Here is a 14,665-nt window from a genome sequence, read left to right on the forward strand (position 1 = left end):
TCGTTGAATGTAACAAGAGGGTTGTATGTGGCAGCTGTCACCATCATACAGAACAGGAGGCCGGTGAGAATGAGTCCAATGACGCCATATACACAACCGCGGTCGCTCATACCGTCTTGGAGGTCGCTTGGGATTCGCATAGAGTTTGGCAGGCCCATTAGGTCATCCAGTCGTCTCATCTGTCGTACGAAGGCCGCTTTGTGCGGTAGAATCAACCATCTTAATAGTATGTCGTACGCTTCTTCGATCATCACTTGCTCCTGGATTTCCATGTGATAACAAAGGCTCGATCCATCCAGCCCTTTTGGTTTGTCATTTTCGTGATTGTTTTGCGTTGAAGGAGATGCTGATTCTCCGCAAGGAGAATATATGCTGACGAGGTCTGTCGTGGGTGTGCTCTGGGAGGCAAATCAATGCTAGTAATTTTGTGTTGCGGGGTCGCGAGGAGAAAGGTGATGTGGATGAATAAGTGGACGAGTATTTATTTTCGGAGCGTATTTGTGAGAAAGACTCACAAATGAAAAAGGGTTCCGCAGATACTTGGAAGTCTGCCTTATAAGAATTGACGATCCTGTCGGAGATGTGAAAAGCTAGCAAAACGCTTGCACGGACAGGTCAAGTACCACAGGAACCACACAGTTCCGTGCCGTCCAGCTGAATGATATCCTAACCATATATTACACTACGAGTACAACCTGCTCACGGATCTTTACCATGAAACAGGAATACTGAGTTTGAGCACATCAACCTGCCCACCCTTGTGGGTTGAAAAAATGTCTGTAGACGGATTTCGCCCGTTCCACTTTTCACATTAACTTCCTGCCTGACTGTGGCTTGCATACCTTTCCACGTAAAGGAATCCACGATACATGGTTTTTCATAATAAAAGCCTCCTGTGCTATTGCAGCCAGCGCTGCTGGCCAGCGCAGATGTTATTGAATGATTTGAATTGTTCAATATGTACTTGAAGAGAAGGAAACAGCCCTACCCCTTTCTACAAAAACTCAGAGTCAACCCACCACTCCTTCTTGAAGTCCTTGCCAAACAGGTCATCAGCCTTGACCGGCTTTTCAATAGTTGAGCTGAAGTTGGCTCTAGGACCGGCAGCGCCGGGGCCAACGTTGTTATACTCCTTGAAGTAGATGTTATCCGTCGGGGAGGTTTTGTCCCAGGTGGACCATCCCTCGGGCTTGACCACGTCGCCCAACTCGCTGTCCTGGAACACAACCCTGGCGAACGTCCTCCATGGACGACCGAGAGTGACGGACGCGGGCCCGCTGGTGCCGGTGACGTTGGCCTTGTTGAAGACGTAGAAGGAGGTGTTATTGTCGGCGTCGCGGCCGTTGGCGGTGATGTATCCCTTGCCGATGGTGTTGATGTCGCACTTCTCGAACCAGGCGATGGCCCTCAGACCGAAGACGAAGTCGACGGCGCCCTCGATGAAGGACTTGGCGTAGATCTGGCGGCCCTCGTTGGCGTAGACGGTGTCCTGGTAGCCGGTGAGCTTGCAGGCGTAGAATCCGAGATTGGTCGCCTGCGCGCTGACGGCGAGAGCTTGGCCGAGCTTGTCAGCCTGACCGAAGGTGTTCTCGATGTTGAGGTTGTAGATCTTCATGTTGTCGGACCACAGGCGGAGGGTGGCTGTCTGGTCGTTGCTGGTGAGGTTGGCAATCTGGCGGGAGAGGTTGCCGGTCAAAGTGGCTTGATTGGCTGCGTAGGAGCGGCCGTCGCAGGTGTAGCCCTGGATCGTGATGGGGCCGGCATGGTTGGGAATGCGAATCTGTTCAGAGTAGTTGCCGGGGTAGACAAAGATTGTCTGCTCCTCCGTGGTGTTCGTCAGGGCAGCAACTGCCTGGTTGAAAGTCGGGAAGCTGTTCTCTGTCTTTCCCGAGGCGTCGACGATGACTCCCTTTCCAGAGAGGCTGGTCTCTGCGTATTTACCTCCGCATTTGCGAGAATCATCAGTGCCAACATCGAGGGCGACTTCGAGAGGAACAGCCGCGGCAAAAGTGGCTAGGGCCAGAACAGGGAGTAGCGCAACCATTTTTAAAAGAGTGTAAAAGTAGGAACGTGAGATTGGTAGACTGCCATCAGAAATCAGATGGACATGAAGATCTTGCCCCCCGGGTATTTAAACGGCCATCCGGGAGTTCCAGTCTTCCACAACCCGCCGATCTGGTACTATTCTTTTTCCTCCGCGACATCCGTTCGAGGGCCTATCCTTACGCCCTGCTCAATTGGGTTCATCTGAGTGCTGTCAATAGGGTAGTATCCAATTACGCCGCTGGGGCCACGGCATTTGGGACATGGATAGCCCTGCAAATGCGGAGTGCAGAGACAGTGCGTACGGAGCGTATGGAGGAACATTCCGCCAATGGCGGCGTCTCCCCCCTCAAAATGATGCCAAGCACAATCCTCTTTCGGTTTCCCCTTCTCCCCTGGTATGCGGACTGCAAAAGCCACTGTGCGGCTCTTGGCTTAAGTACATAAACGCAAATAAACGTGAGATAAAATTCGCGAGTCAAGCTTCGCAGCGGCGGCTGAATTCCAGAATCCCCGAGTCCATTGGTGGAGAAGTTTGCTCGGTTGGACGCAGAGTCGCGTATGCCACCAACCAGGCTCTTACGTGAACGCCACGTCCGTGATCATGAGATGGCGTGGGCCTTTCTTTTGGTGTTCTGGCATAGATGGGCTAGTCCCGAAAAGCAAACTGCATGGCAACATCGTGTGCCTCGGTTAGCCACAGACATGTTGACGCGTGCACGGGAAAAATTGTTAGGAGAAAAACACCGTCCGTTGCCCACCCGCGGAATCCATGGCGCGAGAAACCCGATTCATTCACGGATGAGTGCGATCAGATGGTTTCACGAAAGGTTAATTGATTGGTTTATATCGATCATCTTAGTGCCCCTGGGGCCAGGACTGAGTTGAATGCTTGGCGGTTGAGTCGGTAGCGTGTGGATCTTTCTGAAACTCCCCCTCAATATCGAGAAACCAGGATCTTCGTTTGGAAACACAGTTGCTCAGGCCTCTCTGAGCCCACTGAACGGGACCTCAAGTCCTCCATGGCTATGCAACTAATATCAACAAGTGAGGGTTTTGAGTAATCAGAAAGTCTTACGTTGTCTGTCGATTTCATGTAGATGTTGGGAAAGGGGGTTGCTGAGTCTAACTGGTTGTTGTCAATTAGGGTCGCATTCGGTTCAGGCGGCAACTACACCATTGACTGATGATCGGAAAACGGCATAGAACATTTACCCTGCAACGCTACCGAGAACGTCAACGTGGCCTGCTATTTCATGTTCAAGAAAAGTCGTATTGTGAATGATTTGTTGTTTTACAATCTTTGTCGCTATTTTATTTGTGTCACTCTAGAACTGACTACGGCGCGCAGGTGACCCAGACATGGGCTCGAAGTCGTTTGTTCCCATGCGGTTGACGCTAGGTAAGGGGAATACGATGCTTATAGGCGACGTCATCCTCCCCGGACGTCTTCTTCTGCTGTAGGGGCGCCGTCTGGACCTTGACCGACCGGTGACATCCCATGGCCCTACTCTGGAACCCAACTCACTCTCCGCAAACCCCACATCACTCAGATTATCCATCTCCTCCAGCTCTCGTTCCACTGCAGGCGGAGGCTCCGCTTTGAACACTGCCTGTATGTCACCATGGGGGTTGAAGCCGCTGAAGTTCCAATGCAGCAGTGATTGTGAGCGCGCCCGTCCTGGATGCGCGACCCTTCGTCGTTCGAGCGCGCTTATGAGAAGTAAGGCCGGAGCGTTGAGTGCTCGGATGAGGGTGACGTTGAGGTTGTGGAAAGACCGAGATGTGAGTGCTGACTTGAGTGGCAGCAGCACAGCAAGAGCCAGCAGGTTGAATGGTGGCGGGTATGCGAAGATCGAGTCGCTCTTCACCCCGGCGAAGGTGATGACGGCTCGGCGGAATTGGATTTCTGCCGGCGCATCCGCGATAATCTTAGAAAAGGTATTGCTCAACAAGGCAACAAGCAAGGTCAGGAAGAGAATGTTGCCAAGGAATGCGAACGCAATCATTAGAGCGGGCCCAAGTATTGGATGGAAATCGGGGGACCGATCGATGCCGGTACCGTCAAGACCGAACCAGGTCCAAATGAGCCACTTGCACGTCTCGTACCATGTCAGAGATGCCTGGTCTCCAACTCCCGAAGTGGCGGCGTTGCTCCCGATGAGCCACTGAAGAGCGAGGAGGAATCCCGCAAAACACCAGATGGAGATGAACGTCAGGAGAGTGAAGTCCTTCATCATGGCGTGCATTGCTATAAAGACGATGTTGTCGGGCATAATGGTGAAGGCCACTCTCGTGAGGAGGATAGGGGCTGCTACGCAGAGGATGTGTACGCCATATCCATCCGCGATCACTCCACCATACCCTAGCACGTCGTACACCCTGGCGAATAAATAGCAGCTGAAGATGAAGCAAAAGCTGATGTCAAGGAATGACCACAAAGTCTGAGAGTGAACAGCCCAGCCGTGCTCGATAATCGCCGCAAACTCATTCAGGGTCCACCCGGCGGTATAAATAGCGAAGAAGCACTCCCATGCGCTTAACGTGGGGCTGCTGCGATTTATCATCGTGAACATGTACAGCGCTACAAGAGTCACAAACTGACAAAACTCAGTGACCCGTCGTATCCAAGGAACTAGCATCCGCCTCTCGTCTAGTATTGGCGCTCGATGTGGCTCATAGAGCGAGACTGAGATGAACTCGTAGTGATCGGGCAAGATGTCGACAAACGACAGGGGCGTATAGGTCACAACACCTAGGTAAACGGCGTCGACCAGTCTCTGACATGCCGAAGAGCTTAAAAAAACCTTGCTTTCGGATATGATGGCTAGCTCAAGGGCTGTGAGCTTTCTCTCATGTCCATCGCGTCGCTGGATCGGCCACTGAAGCTGTCGGCACTCGCTTTCCACCTCTTCGGGCGCACCTTGGAAGGGATCGAAGCCTTCGACAAGGACGTGCGCAAGAATCAGAAGGCCGATTTCACCTGGATGATCTTCATGGTATCGGCGCAGTACGCGGCTTGCAACCAGTTCGCAGAGTGCAGCGCGCGCCACGTTAACAGTCTGGTGAGCTGTACTTGTATGTTGCCTCAAGAATTGGATGCGATTCGCCAGTAGGCAATAGACTACCTTGAGGTCAGCTCAGAGAATGAGATGCAAAGTGAGTGCAAAAGGCCGTACCGATTGTGGGGTCATCAGGATCATACAGTCTATCAACAAGAGGGCGAACGACAAGCGAGTTCATCCGCGGCTCTCGCAGTTGATCCAACGTATAAGGGTCATCTTGCAGTCGACGTCAACAAGGTTCTTCTCAGTCCTAATGGTTAAAGGAACTTACCTATGCTTGCTAAGATGAGCCGTCGAATTCTGTCGGGATATGTCAGTCATCGGTGTAGTCGCTCGTCAACATGCGGTAAGCCTCACCGATGAATTGTGAAGTACGCTGACGGCGGGATCTCTGTACTGACGCTCCCTGTAGCGCTCGCTGAAATGTGCCTCTCAGCTTCTAAATCAGGTTCGATGCCATTTGCGCCGAGCGCATCTGCGTCTCCATCACCCCATGGTGACAGCGGTCGAGTCCAGTCGATGAGATCCGGGGTCCGGGGGGCCTCGGCTTCTTCCATCTGACGTCAAAGATTCGGTATCGGAATGTTGTCTGAATGGTTTAGGAGATTTGTTTGGTGGCGGATTTTGGCGTATTATGGGACAACGTCTCCAGCACTTCCCTTCCAACCCGGTCCGATGCACGCCCTCGCTAGCCCGGCAACTCTAAATAGCGAAACAGCCGTTCGTATTGGACATATTGAAAAGTGGTGGTAAAGAGATGGAAGAGTCGCAAATAGCTAAGCTTGGGCGGCCTCCCCCGTGAGGGGTTTATTTACACCACGCCGCTCGTCCCCCTGACTCGATGAAGTGTCACAGCACTAACGCGATCCGATCAGCATGCACTGCCACGCTCGGGCACCTGACGTAGATGGACTAGAGCCGCGGCAACATGCGGCTCACTGGCAACCTTAATTTCCTCACCGAGGTGAAGAATTTGAATATCAGATGATATAGTAGTTTCAAGACAACACACGCTAGGTCGAGATTCCAAGTTGAAATGACAATACAAATTCGTAGATAAAGAGAGAGCTTGACTGCCTGTTTGCGCAAAAGAAGAGAAAGATGCTTTGCGGGTCGCAACTTAGACGACACAGCACCACAATAAAGGAGGAGTGAACATCATCTTGATGCATCAAAAATTGTGAGAGATTTCTCACACCGACCAAAAGGAAATTGAAAGGGACGAGACTCGAACTCGCGCGGGTTGCCCCACCAGGAAACACATATTAAGCTGACCTTAACCTGGCGCCATAACCAACTCGGCCACCCTTCCATAGACACCCAACTGATGAACCGGTGATTGTTGACGGGGAGCTTCGGATTTGTGAATATGGAGCAAAGCTGGCTAGGGCTTTGCCCAGACCAACCTCGACCTGTACGGGTACAGCGTGATCCCTGTTCGATGAGTGGGTCCGTTCTGGATGGCCAACCAAGTTACATACCACAAAGATGAGGAACTACGTGATGTATATTTTGGCCGAGGAATCAATCGTAGCATGACTATTATGCCAGGGAGCTATTCGGAACTTTGCCTTATTATCCATAGCTACGAGTATAAAACATTTCGTTTTGGTGGACTCATGCCCCTTCTCTCATGTAGTACCATCTGCACCTTGTTGTCTTCGTCAACCCGAACCTTGACAACCTTGTTCCACACTCCAGGTGACTTGCGAACACCCGCACCAACATGGTTCAGTTCTACATCATCGGGCGGGTTCGATCGTAATGCCAGCAGCATCAAATCAGCCAAGTCACCCCAGCCAACCACACTTCTAAGATGAAACCGTCTTCGACCCATAAGCTGGCCGATGAGTTCGGTGGCATGTGATGAGAAGATGGTGAAGCCGCAGATGCCGACGACTGCAAGGTAGATGTACATCATGACCAGAGCAAACTGTAATGTCTTGGTAAATTGACCAGATCCGTATCCGTACCGCTGAGTTTCGAAATCGATCTGGACTGTGTTGCGGAATTCTTGGGCAACCTCCGAAACAGTGAGCGTAAGGGGCATCGGGTCCGTGTAGTTGTTCCAGTAAGAAAGGGATGGGTACGTTTTGTTGTTCTGAACCTCGACTCTATGGATACCCGACTCGTAGCCCATCTGCTCTTTGAGGTCAATCCACTTCATAGAGGTGTCTGTCTCGCTGAGAATGAGAGCGGCTCTCTCGTGAGAGGATGTTCTTGCCAGACTGTCTGTGAGAAAAACACCAAAAGCCTTAGTCAAGAAGATTTCAGTACTCTTTTGATTCCCGTCTACCGTGTCCATGTACGTGAATTTCGTCCCATTCTGCTCTCGGCTATCCAGAAACTGGTTCAAGATCAATTTGATAGGTGATGTTGCCGAAACGCTTGGGGTTGAGTTCCCCGGCACCATCCGCGTCATGTTGAACTCAGGGTCAATGAGCCTGACCCAAGTGGGATCTGCCTGTACTACCCTGTCCGACTGCGCCGTGGTATTCTGCAACATTGCAGTCATGTCCTCCGCTGAGCTGAAGTTGGACGAGAGCATGCTGGAATCTCCAGAATCCAATGTGAAATACGTAGGGACCCAGCGCGGCAGAAAGCTGCATGTGTAAACCCACAGCCTTTGTTTCGATCCGTCACCGACGTAAGGGATCGTACCGGCTATGAGCATCGCTCCGCCAGGGGATTTCTTGTCGTAGTAGTGGAGATTATAAGTCATTCTAGGCGCGACACTCGTATCGTTCCATGTCCTGGACTTGAATGTAGGCTTGTCCTGCTGGACGCGAAGACACCCAGCATCACCGTAGCAGTTGAGCGCCGAGACCGGGAAAGATGGGAGAGCCTTGTCTTTGAGAAGTTCATCGCGATCGTACAAGACGCACTTCCCGTGTACAAAGGGTTGTTGCAATGGTGTCGTAGTCGTGAGCTGGTATCGCTTTGCGTCCGTAACAGTCCCGATAGGCACTGGCTTCCGAGAAATGTAGTTGGCAAAAAGTCCGATTGTAGTCATGATCGAACTGGACGGAGTCGTGAACATCAAAACGGATCCGTCGTTCTGAGTGACGTGTTCGGATAAAGACAAACGACGGCGGAGCTCCGTTGATGGATGTTGGAAGGTAATGTTGTCTGACAGTCCAGCGTATCGGAATCCTTCCGCCCAGTTCCAAATGTCGGAAAAGCCGCCGACCGGACACCAATATGTATAGAGTGCCTCGGTGGTGTTGCACTCTGGTGTAGAATCGAATAAAGAGCTATTCAGGCTTCGAGGCCAAGCTTCTTCCGGCGAAACTCCGTAGCTAAGCGGCATTCTAACATCCTGGAAAGCACCGTCAAGGTCGAACCATCCAAGACTCGGAACCAGCAAAATCGCAGAAGCCGGTCCAATGACAGTAGACATGATAGTCGCGAAGACCAGGTAGGCAACCAGCCCAATCTCCCAGATGTTCAATGTGACACCCTTGCCCTGCTCCCAAAATGCACCACTCAGAAGGTACTCTAGGTCGCCGACTCGGTATCCACCGGTAAGGAAGCCAAGGCGGACGCCTTTTCCCACAAGTCTCCGCTTGAACATGGCGACAGAGATGGAAGCAAGAGATGCAACGATCATCATCTCATGGATTTTGGATGCCAGCTGGAGCAAGTTACTGATGACAGTCGCGCTGAGCTTGACGTGAATGTTGCTGAAAGGCTCGACGCCGTGCTCTGGGTACCAGAACAGTTGCATGTGGCTGATCCAGATAATGCCACAGGTGACGGCGATGGCTGGAGCATGTACAAGCCATCTCAGGAAGAATCGTTTTGCTGTTCCACGAATGACTGGTTTGGGGCCCGTCTTGTTACTGCGTCCGGGAAATAACCGCCGCTTAGGTTCGTCTTCATCATAATCGAATTGACTCTTGACTTCAGCAATTTTCGTGGTGCTGTCCAAGAAGGGCTTTGCAGAGGGCTCGGCCCACCCCTCTCCTGAGTAGGCACTCTGCCTGGTTGAGTATGGTCGAGGGTAGTTGGAGGGAGTCTCCATACTGGCCGAGAGATGGTAATAGAAGAGTGATATTGAGACAGCATTCTCGGCTGCGATCAGTCTCAGGGGAAATCCACATATTTTGTATTATCTGGAGACAAGGCATAGCACTTTCGATCTCCCTTCTACGGCCTAGGCTTTACTTTTAGTGCTCGGTCCTAGCGGCAGATGGAGGTGCCTCTGTTCAAAAGCCTCGTTGCTTGGAGAGAATGCTTAAGCTTGATCCTTCATTCAGCCTCAGCCGGTGATCCTAGGCTGTTCCAAGCCATCTTCCAACCGCTTAGTAGCCCGGAAGATCAGCTAGCTGTAGGAAGATGTCCATAAAGGGGGCTTCGAGGTCCTTTTCTGATCATCTGGAATCCTGAAAAGTAGTCTTTGCGACAGGCAGCATAGTTATTGAGGGGTTTTGGCGGTGGGTGGCTGCACAAGCGCTGCTTAGGTGCCGTCGCCAAACGGCGGTTGTGCTGCAAGTCAGCACCAAGCAATCGGCAATGGCGTTAGCGTCAGGGATGGCGTTTACTAGTCCTATAAGCAAACATCCCTTATCTAATTTTGTTCGTAGACATTCTTTTGCGGACACTGAAAGTTTTCGCCTGGATTATTCCGTCTCTCAACGCTTTCTACGGCGGTTGACACCTAAGATGGGTTCGGAACGAGCTCGGGAGACTTCCGGGAGACTTCCGGAAGACTTCCGGCGACTTGCTCCGATAAGTGGGGCCGAGTCAAGCTCCGCATTGTAGGATTGAGGTAATTTTTATTCGTAATCAGATCGTCTCCTATTACCTCTTTTGATATTTGAAAACGAACAGCGAGGCTTGAGTGTCTGCCTTCATTGTCTGCAAGTTTCAAACAACATGTAACCCGGGCACTGCACCTTCCACCAGCTCAGAAAATCGCTCAATCCCAGCCGATGCCTTCGTTCTTCCAACCATAGCAAAGAGTTCGGGGGATTCACCTTTTGCCTAACGAACACCACTGCCTAGTTGGGGAATAATTTCGCTGGTCCCAAATATCCATAATGGCACCACACTCAAACACGGATATGGTACCCGCCACCGTCGACGCCGCCCTGGTACAAAAAGAGTTGGGAGCCTCACGCGAAGGAAGGTCAGACGGCTCTTGAAGCTTTGTCTCAAGGCACACCTCTCTCCGGTATCCCGACTTTCCCATCCTTCCATGAACACCGCACGCACATCCTCGAACATATGGCCGCCACATTCCGCATCTTCGCCCGCAAGGGTTTCAACGAGGGCATGGCTGGGCACATCTCCGTTCGCGACCCCGAAAATCTGCACATGTTCTGGACCAACCCGCTCGGTCGTCCGTGGCAGCTTATGCGAGCCTCGGACATGATTCTAGTCGACTACGATGGCAACGCTATCGGCGGAAACATGAGTCTGCCTTCAAACGCTGCTGGCTTCCTCATTCACAGCGCTCTGCACAAGGCGCGGCCCGACGTGAACGCGGCTTGTCATGCACATACCATATACGGCAAGGCCTGGTCCTCCTTCGGTAGACCGCTGGAGATGATCAATCAAGATGCTTGCATATTTTACGGCAAGGCACAGGCAGTTTATGAGGACTTTGGGGGAGTGGTGTTTGATGAGGAGGAGGGTAAAAGGCTGGCCGGGGCTTTGGGGCCAGAGGGAAAGGTGATGACTTTGACGACCCATGGTCTATTGACTGTGGGCCAGACGGTCGATGAAGCAGCGTACCTGTTTACTCTCATGGAGAAGAGTTGCCAAGTTCAGCTTTTGGCCGAAGCCGCAGCTGCCAATGGCATACCAAAAAGAATCATCGAGGACAACGTTGCTGCGTACACGTTCAGGATGACGTCTAGCCCCGACAGCTTGTATCGAGAGTTTCAGCCAGACTTTGAGGTAGAAGATGTCTTGAGTAATGGAGACTTTAGGAAATAGAATATCCCAGATTTTACGAGACTCGCGGAAGAAACATAGCCAGTGTGCAGATCAATCATTCAGCAATTCGTGCATTGAAGGTGACGGTTGTGAGGGGGAGGGTTGCGGAAGTAGGCCTGCAACATGTCGCCGGTGTTCTCCTTCACGTCTGATCTGCAGTAATTATGAGGCTGAGATTCCGTTTGTATTACGACTATAGTGCTTGCGCTGTGGCAGGTTTGCTCCCAGCTAATTCGCCATGGCGCAAAATTAAGCATCTTTGCGATAAACAGCAAGCCACTTGTAGTAAAAAGGTCTCGACTGCTCTTGTGCCGTGCCAGACGCCTCCTCATTTCTCAACTCTCTCTGGGGTAAATCGACCGCCTCACCGTCAAGACCCGTGTTCGTAACGGCGTTCTGTTGCTTGCCCAGGTAAAAGTCAGGCATGAAGAAAGTGGCGAACAGAGGGACCGCAGCCAGTAGAAGAGCGGTAATAGCAATGTGGCCGTTGACGTGGGCATAGGCGCGGATAGCGCCCTGCCTGATGGGGTCATTGAAGTCGTATGTGTTACGTAACTTCTTGATGTTCCCGTACAGCTTCGCAAGCGTTTTCTTGTCAACATCGGGCATCTCCTTCCGCATGCGGTCAAGCATCTCGCTCGTCCAGATTGCGGATGAGACGGCGCTGCCAACTGATGAACCCAAGGTAGACCACAGTGTCAGCACAGCGATGATCGTGGCCATGTCCTCATGCGGCACTGATGCTTGACTGCCCACGCGCGCGCCAACGACGTTGAACGATCCCAAGCAGTAAAGAAGTTGCGCAATCACTAGTCTCGCCGTGTCCTGCACCATATTGCCATTGGGTTGAACGAGCAGACCGTAGGCGATGAGCCTGGCCACCGCGCCAAAGACCATCATCGACTTGTAACGGTGGGTGGATCTTTGGATGAGACCAACGATAGGCCCCATGATGCTGAGTCCCATTGTAGTAATGCCCAAGAAAATGGTCCACTCGTAAGTAGACCATTGCTTGATGATGTAAACATACGACGAGAAGTAGGTATTTCGTACTGCCGAGGCCATCTGGTTGAATGTGTAGATCGCGGCCGCCGCGAGGAACGTGCGGTTTTGGAGGATGTGCTTCGTCATGAACGGCTTTGGAGAGACGTACATCTCAAAGAGAACGAACCCGATAAGCAGAACAAAGCCGACAACGAGCATAGCGATGATTTTCGGGCTACCCCAACCACCGTCAGCGCTCTCGGCGAGAGTGAAGGGCAGCAGGATGAGCGAGAACGCGGTTCCAAGAACGATGAGGCCGAAGATGTCAATGTCAATCAACCCCTCGCCCAACAACTTCATCCAATACGACAGCCCCGCTGACTCAGAGTCCCCAGCGGCACCGGTCCTCAGACGCTTCGAGGCAGCCATAGTGACCATGCCCATCTTCTCACCTCGTCGCTGCATGGAGTACAGGGTGAAAATAGCCGGGACAAGGAGTACAGGCACCACGATAGCGAACATGCCCAAGCCCCATCGCCAATTATCAACGAAGCCCTCCGCAATGAAGCCGTTGACAGGCACAGTGACGACGAACGGGATCGAGAGGGCGGCGCCGAAGAAGCCTCTCCACTGCAACGGGGTAAGGTCACCGACGATGATATCGCTGAGGAGGTCGAGGCCAGACTTGCCCACGGAGGTGAAGCAGATGCCCACGGTGTATGCAGCGAAGGTGCTAGAACTAGCCGCAACGGCAAAGCCAACAATGTAGAAGACAAGAATGACAACGTAGGTCGTCGGGCGGGAGGTAATGTCGGCTAGCTTGCCGATGAACGGCTTGCTGATCGCGCGGATGATCTGACTAGCAGTACTGACAGCGGCGAGCGAGCTGTGCTGGCCGAACGTCGAGCTGGCCATGGTGGTGAAGATGGTCCCAGTGATGCCCTGGTCAAGGGCATAGGCGAACATGGTCAAGCCGATGGAGATGCCCAGCAGCCAGAGAATGATCTTGCCGGACTTCCCAGACTGGTAAAGGACCTTGTTGAAGGCTTCAACTCTGCTGACACCGATACCGGCGTGTCCATCATCAGCAGCACCCGAGCGAGATGCGTCGAATACAGGTTTGGGATAGTCGCTGGATTTACCGTCCCCGTCAAGATGCTGTTCATGACTAAGCGAGACATCAGAAGAGACCGAAGGCGGGAATCGGTCGGCAGCTTTCGAATGGGCCGCTGGACCTCCGGGTGGTGTTGACATCTTCGTTGATCTTATGGCCAGAAGGCTTTAAGATTAGGCTGGCGACGGCGGCAAAGAGAATGAAGAGGTGAAGAAAGACCGCAGCAAAGGAAAATCGTAACGTGGGCTGCCCATCCTTTACATAGATTTCATCGAAGCGGCGGGAGGGTAATTAAGGTGTCTTGAAATGGTAACTCTAAGCACATCCCGGCGAAGGATTTGAACCGGACGAACCAAGCCAATGCAGCCAAGCATCTTACACGAGGGAGCCCGCAAAAGACCGCATTCTGCCCAATTGCCACCGTGACATGGCGCGATCTGATAAAAATTTGACAACCTAATGCCTGTCTTTGCTGACATCGTTTGATTCGTTCAAGGGATCTACCCCACTCCTCCCGTCAAAAGCAGGAGAGGCAACTTACCAAAGTTCTTTTTGAGTCCGACGCCCCCACACAAGTTTGCCTCTTCGCTGGTGCCTGTGTACGTTGTAGTATAGGTTCTCAGCGAAAAGAGTTTTTGAGATGTACTTCAGATTAATGCATCGCCTAGCTTCTACTACAGACCCAATTCCGTAGACTAGGACATGAAGACAAATTTCATGTACAGATATTGGTTCAATTAAGAGGCCGTAGACGTCGTCAAGAATCAGCACATCCGTGTTTTCGAGAGCGATTTCGGCAACGCCCATGCGGTGGGTCACGACCCTTTTCACAGCACTGAATGAGAATAGGTATGGATACGGGTCTCCTTTCTTGGACATTCGACGGCCGACTTGTCGAGACCCCAATGGTACTTTTTTCGGACGTATGGTTTGCAATAGGTGATCCTCCGCCAATTGGTAACTAGGTAAGTTTTGGAGCAACCTGACTTGCCTTGGCAGGTCCATTAAATCGACTCACGGACACATCTGCTCCGTACCTGTCTCGCCGCACACGAGACCGGGATCACAGTCTGACTTCAGGGCCCGCACCAAGGTCAAGAGCCGATGTCAAACGCCGACCGGGAAGTACTGCAGGACCCTGTGCAAGATAGTGTGGTCCGGACGACTGAGATCTACAGGGTGGCTGCGAACCGGCGCCGGGAAGAGGCAGGGCCCTACGCCCGGCCGTCTGCCCCTGTCCGTTTCCGAGGCCGAGAATGACTGTCCATGATCAACTTACACGCGTCAGGAAGACGGATCGAAATATTGCTACAATATAGATGCTACTAGACATCCTGCTACATCTAGATCCTGCAATGATGCATAGAGACATTATGACATACGTCGTGGTGTTTTCATGTTCTGACTGGGCTGTTGGTGTTGTCTGAGCAGCCGCTTGAGTTGAATTTCCTTCTCGATGTCTGCCGCGATGGGGACTCTCAATTGTGAAGGTAGGCATGTTTGACCCTGTACTTGT

At 52.1% G+C, this 14,665-nt stretch overlaps 5 protein-coding genes across 5 annotated transcripts; 1 reads left to right on the forward strand and 4 right to left on the reverse strand.

Annotated features, from left to right (window-relative positions):
- Positions 1 to 994: 994 nt before the first annotated feature.
- pme1-0 (Pectinesterase) lies at positions 995 to 2,044 on the reverse strand (the record flags this gene model as incomplete). The annotated part of the gene is made up of 1 exon (XM_037325648.1): positions 995 to 2,044. The coding sequence occupies one exon, from the start codon at positions 2,042 to 2,044 to the stop codon at positions 995 to 997; it is 1,050 nt and encodes a 349-aa protein (XP_037175102.1).
- A 1,210-nt stretch (positions 2,045 to 3,254) lies between these two features.
- On the reverse strand, positions 3,255 to 5,665 carry CGCA056_v010402 (Calcium channel YVC1; the record flags this gene model as incomplete). The annotated part of the gene is made up of 5 exons (XM_037325649.1): positions 3,255 to 3,259; positions 3,572 to 5,167; positions 5,223 to 5,324; positions 5,380 to 5,408; positions 5,466 to 5,665. The coding sequence occupies 5 exons, from the start codon at positions 5,663 to 5,665 to the stop codon at positions 3,255 to 3,257; spliced, it is 1,932 nt and encodes a 643-aa protein (XP_037175096.1).
- Positions 5,666 to 6,693: 1,028 nt separating this feature from the next.
- Positions 6,694 to 9,132, reverse strand: CGCA056_v010403 (uncharacterized protein; the record flags this gene model as incomplete). Its single annotated transcript, XM_037325650.1, has 1 exon — positions 6,694 to 9,132. The coding sequence occupies one exon, from the start codon at positions 9,130 to 9,132 to the stop codon at positions 6,694 to 6,696; it is 2,439 nt and encodes an 812-aa protein (XP_037176040.1).
- Positions 9,133 to 10,337: 1,205 nt separating this feature from the next.
- CGCA056_v010404 (Meiotically up-regulated gene 14 protein) lies at positions 10,338 to 11,051 on the forward strand (the record flags this gene model as incomplete). Its single annotated transcript, XM_037325651.1, has 1 exon — positions 10,338 to 11,051. One exon carries the CDS (start codon positions 10,338 to 10,340, stop codon positions 11,049 to 11,051), a length of 714 nt encoding a protein of 237 aa, XP_037175633.1.
- Positions 11,052 to 11,300: 249 nt separating this feature from the next.
- On the reverse strand, positions 11,301 to 13,289 carry str3-0 (Siderophore iron transporter 3; the record flags this gene model as incomplete). Its single annotated transcript, XM_037325652.1, has 1 exon — positions 11,301 to 13,289. One exon carries the CDS (start codon positions 13,287 to 13,289, stop codon positions 11,301 to 11,303), a length of 1,989 nt encoding a protein of 662 aa, XP_037175092.1.
- Between the last annotated feature and the right edge of the window lie 1,376 nt (positions 13,290 to 14,665).

The sequence above is a fragment of the Colletotrichum aenigma genome, assembly GCF_013390185.1.
Source record: "Colletotrichum aenigma strain Cg56 chromosome Unknown KSG_Cg56_contig07, whole genome shotgun sequence".
Lineage (NCBI taxonomy): Eukaryota > Fungi > Ascomycota > Sordariomycetes > Glomerellales > Glomerellaceae > Colletotrichum > Colletotrichum aenigma.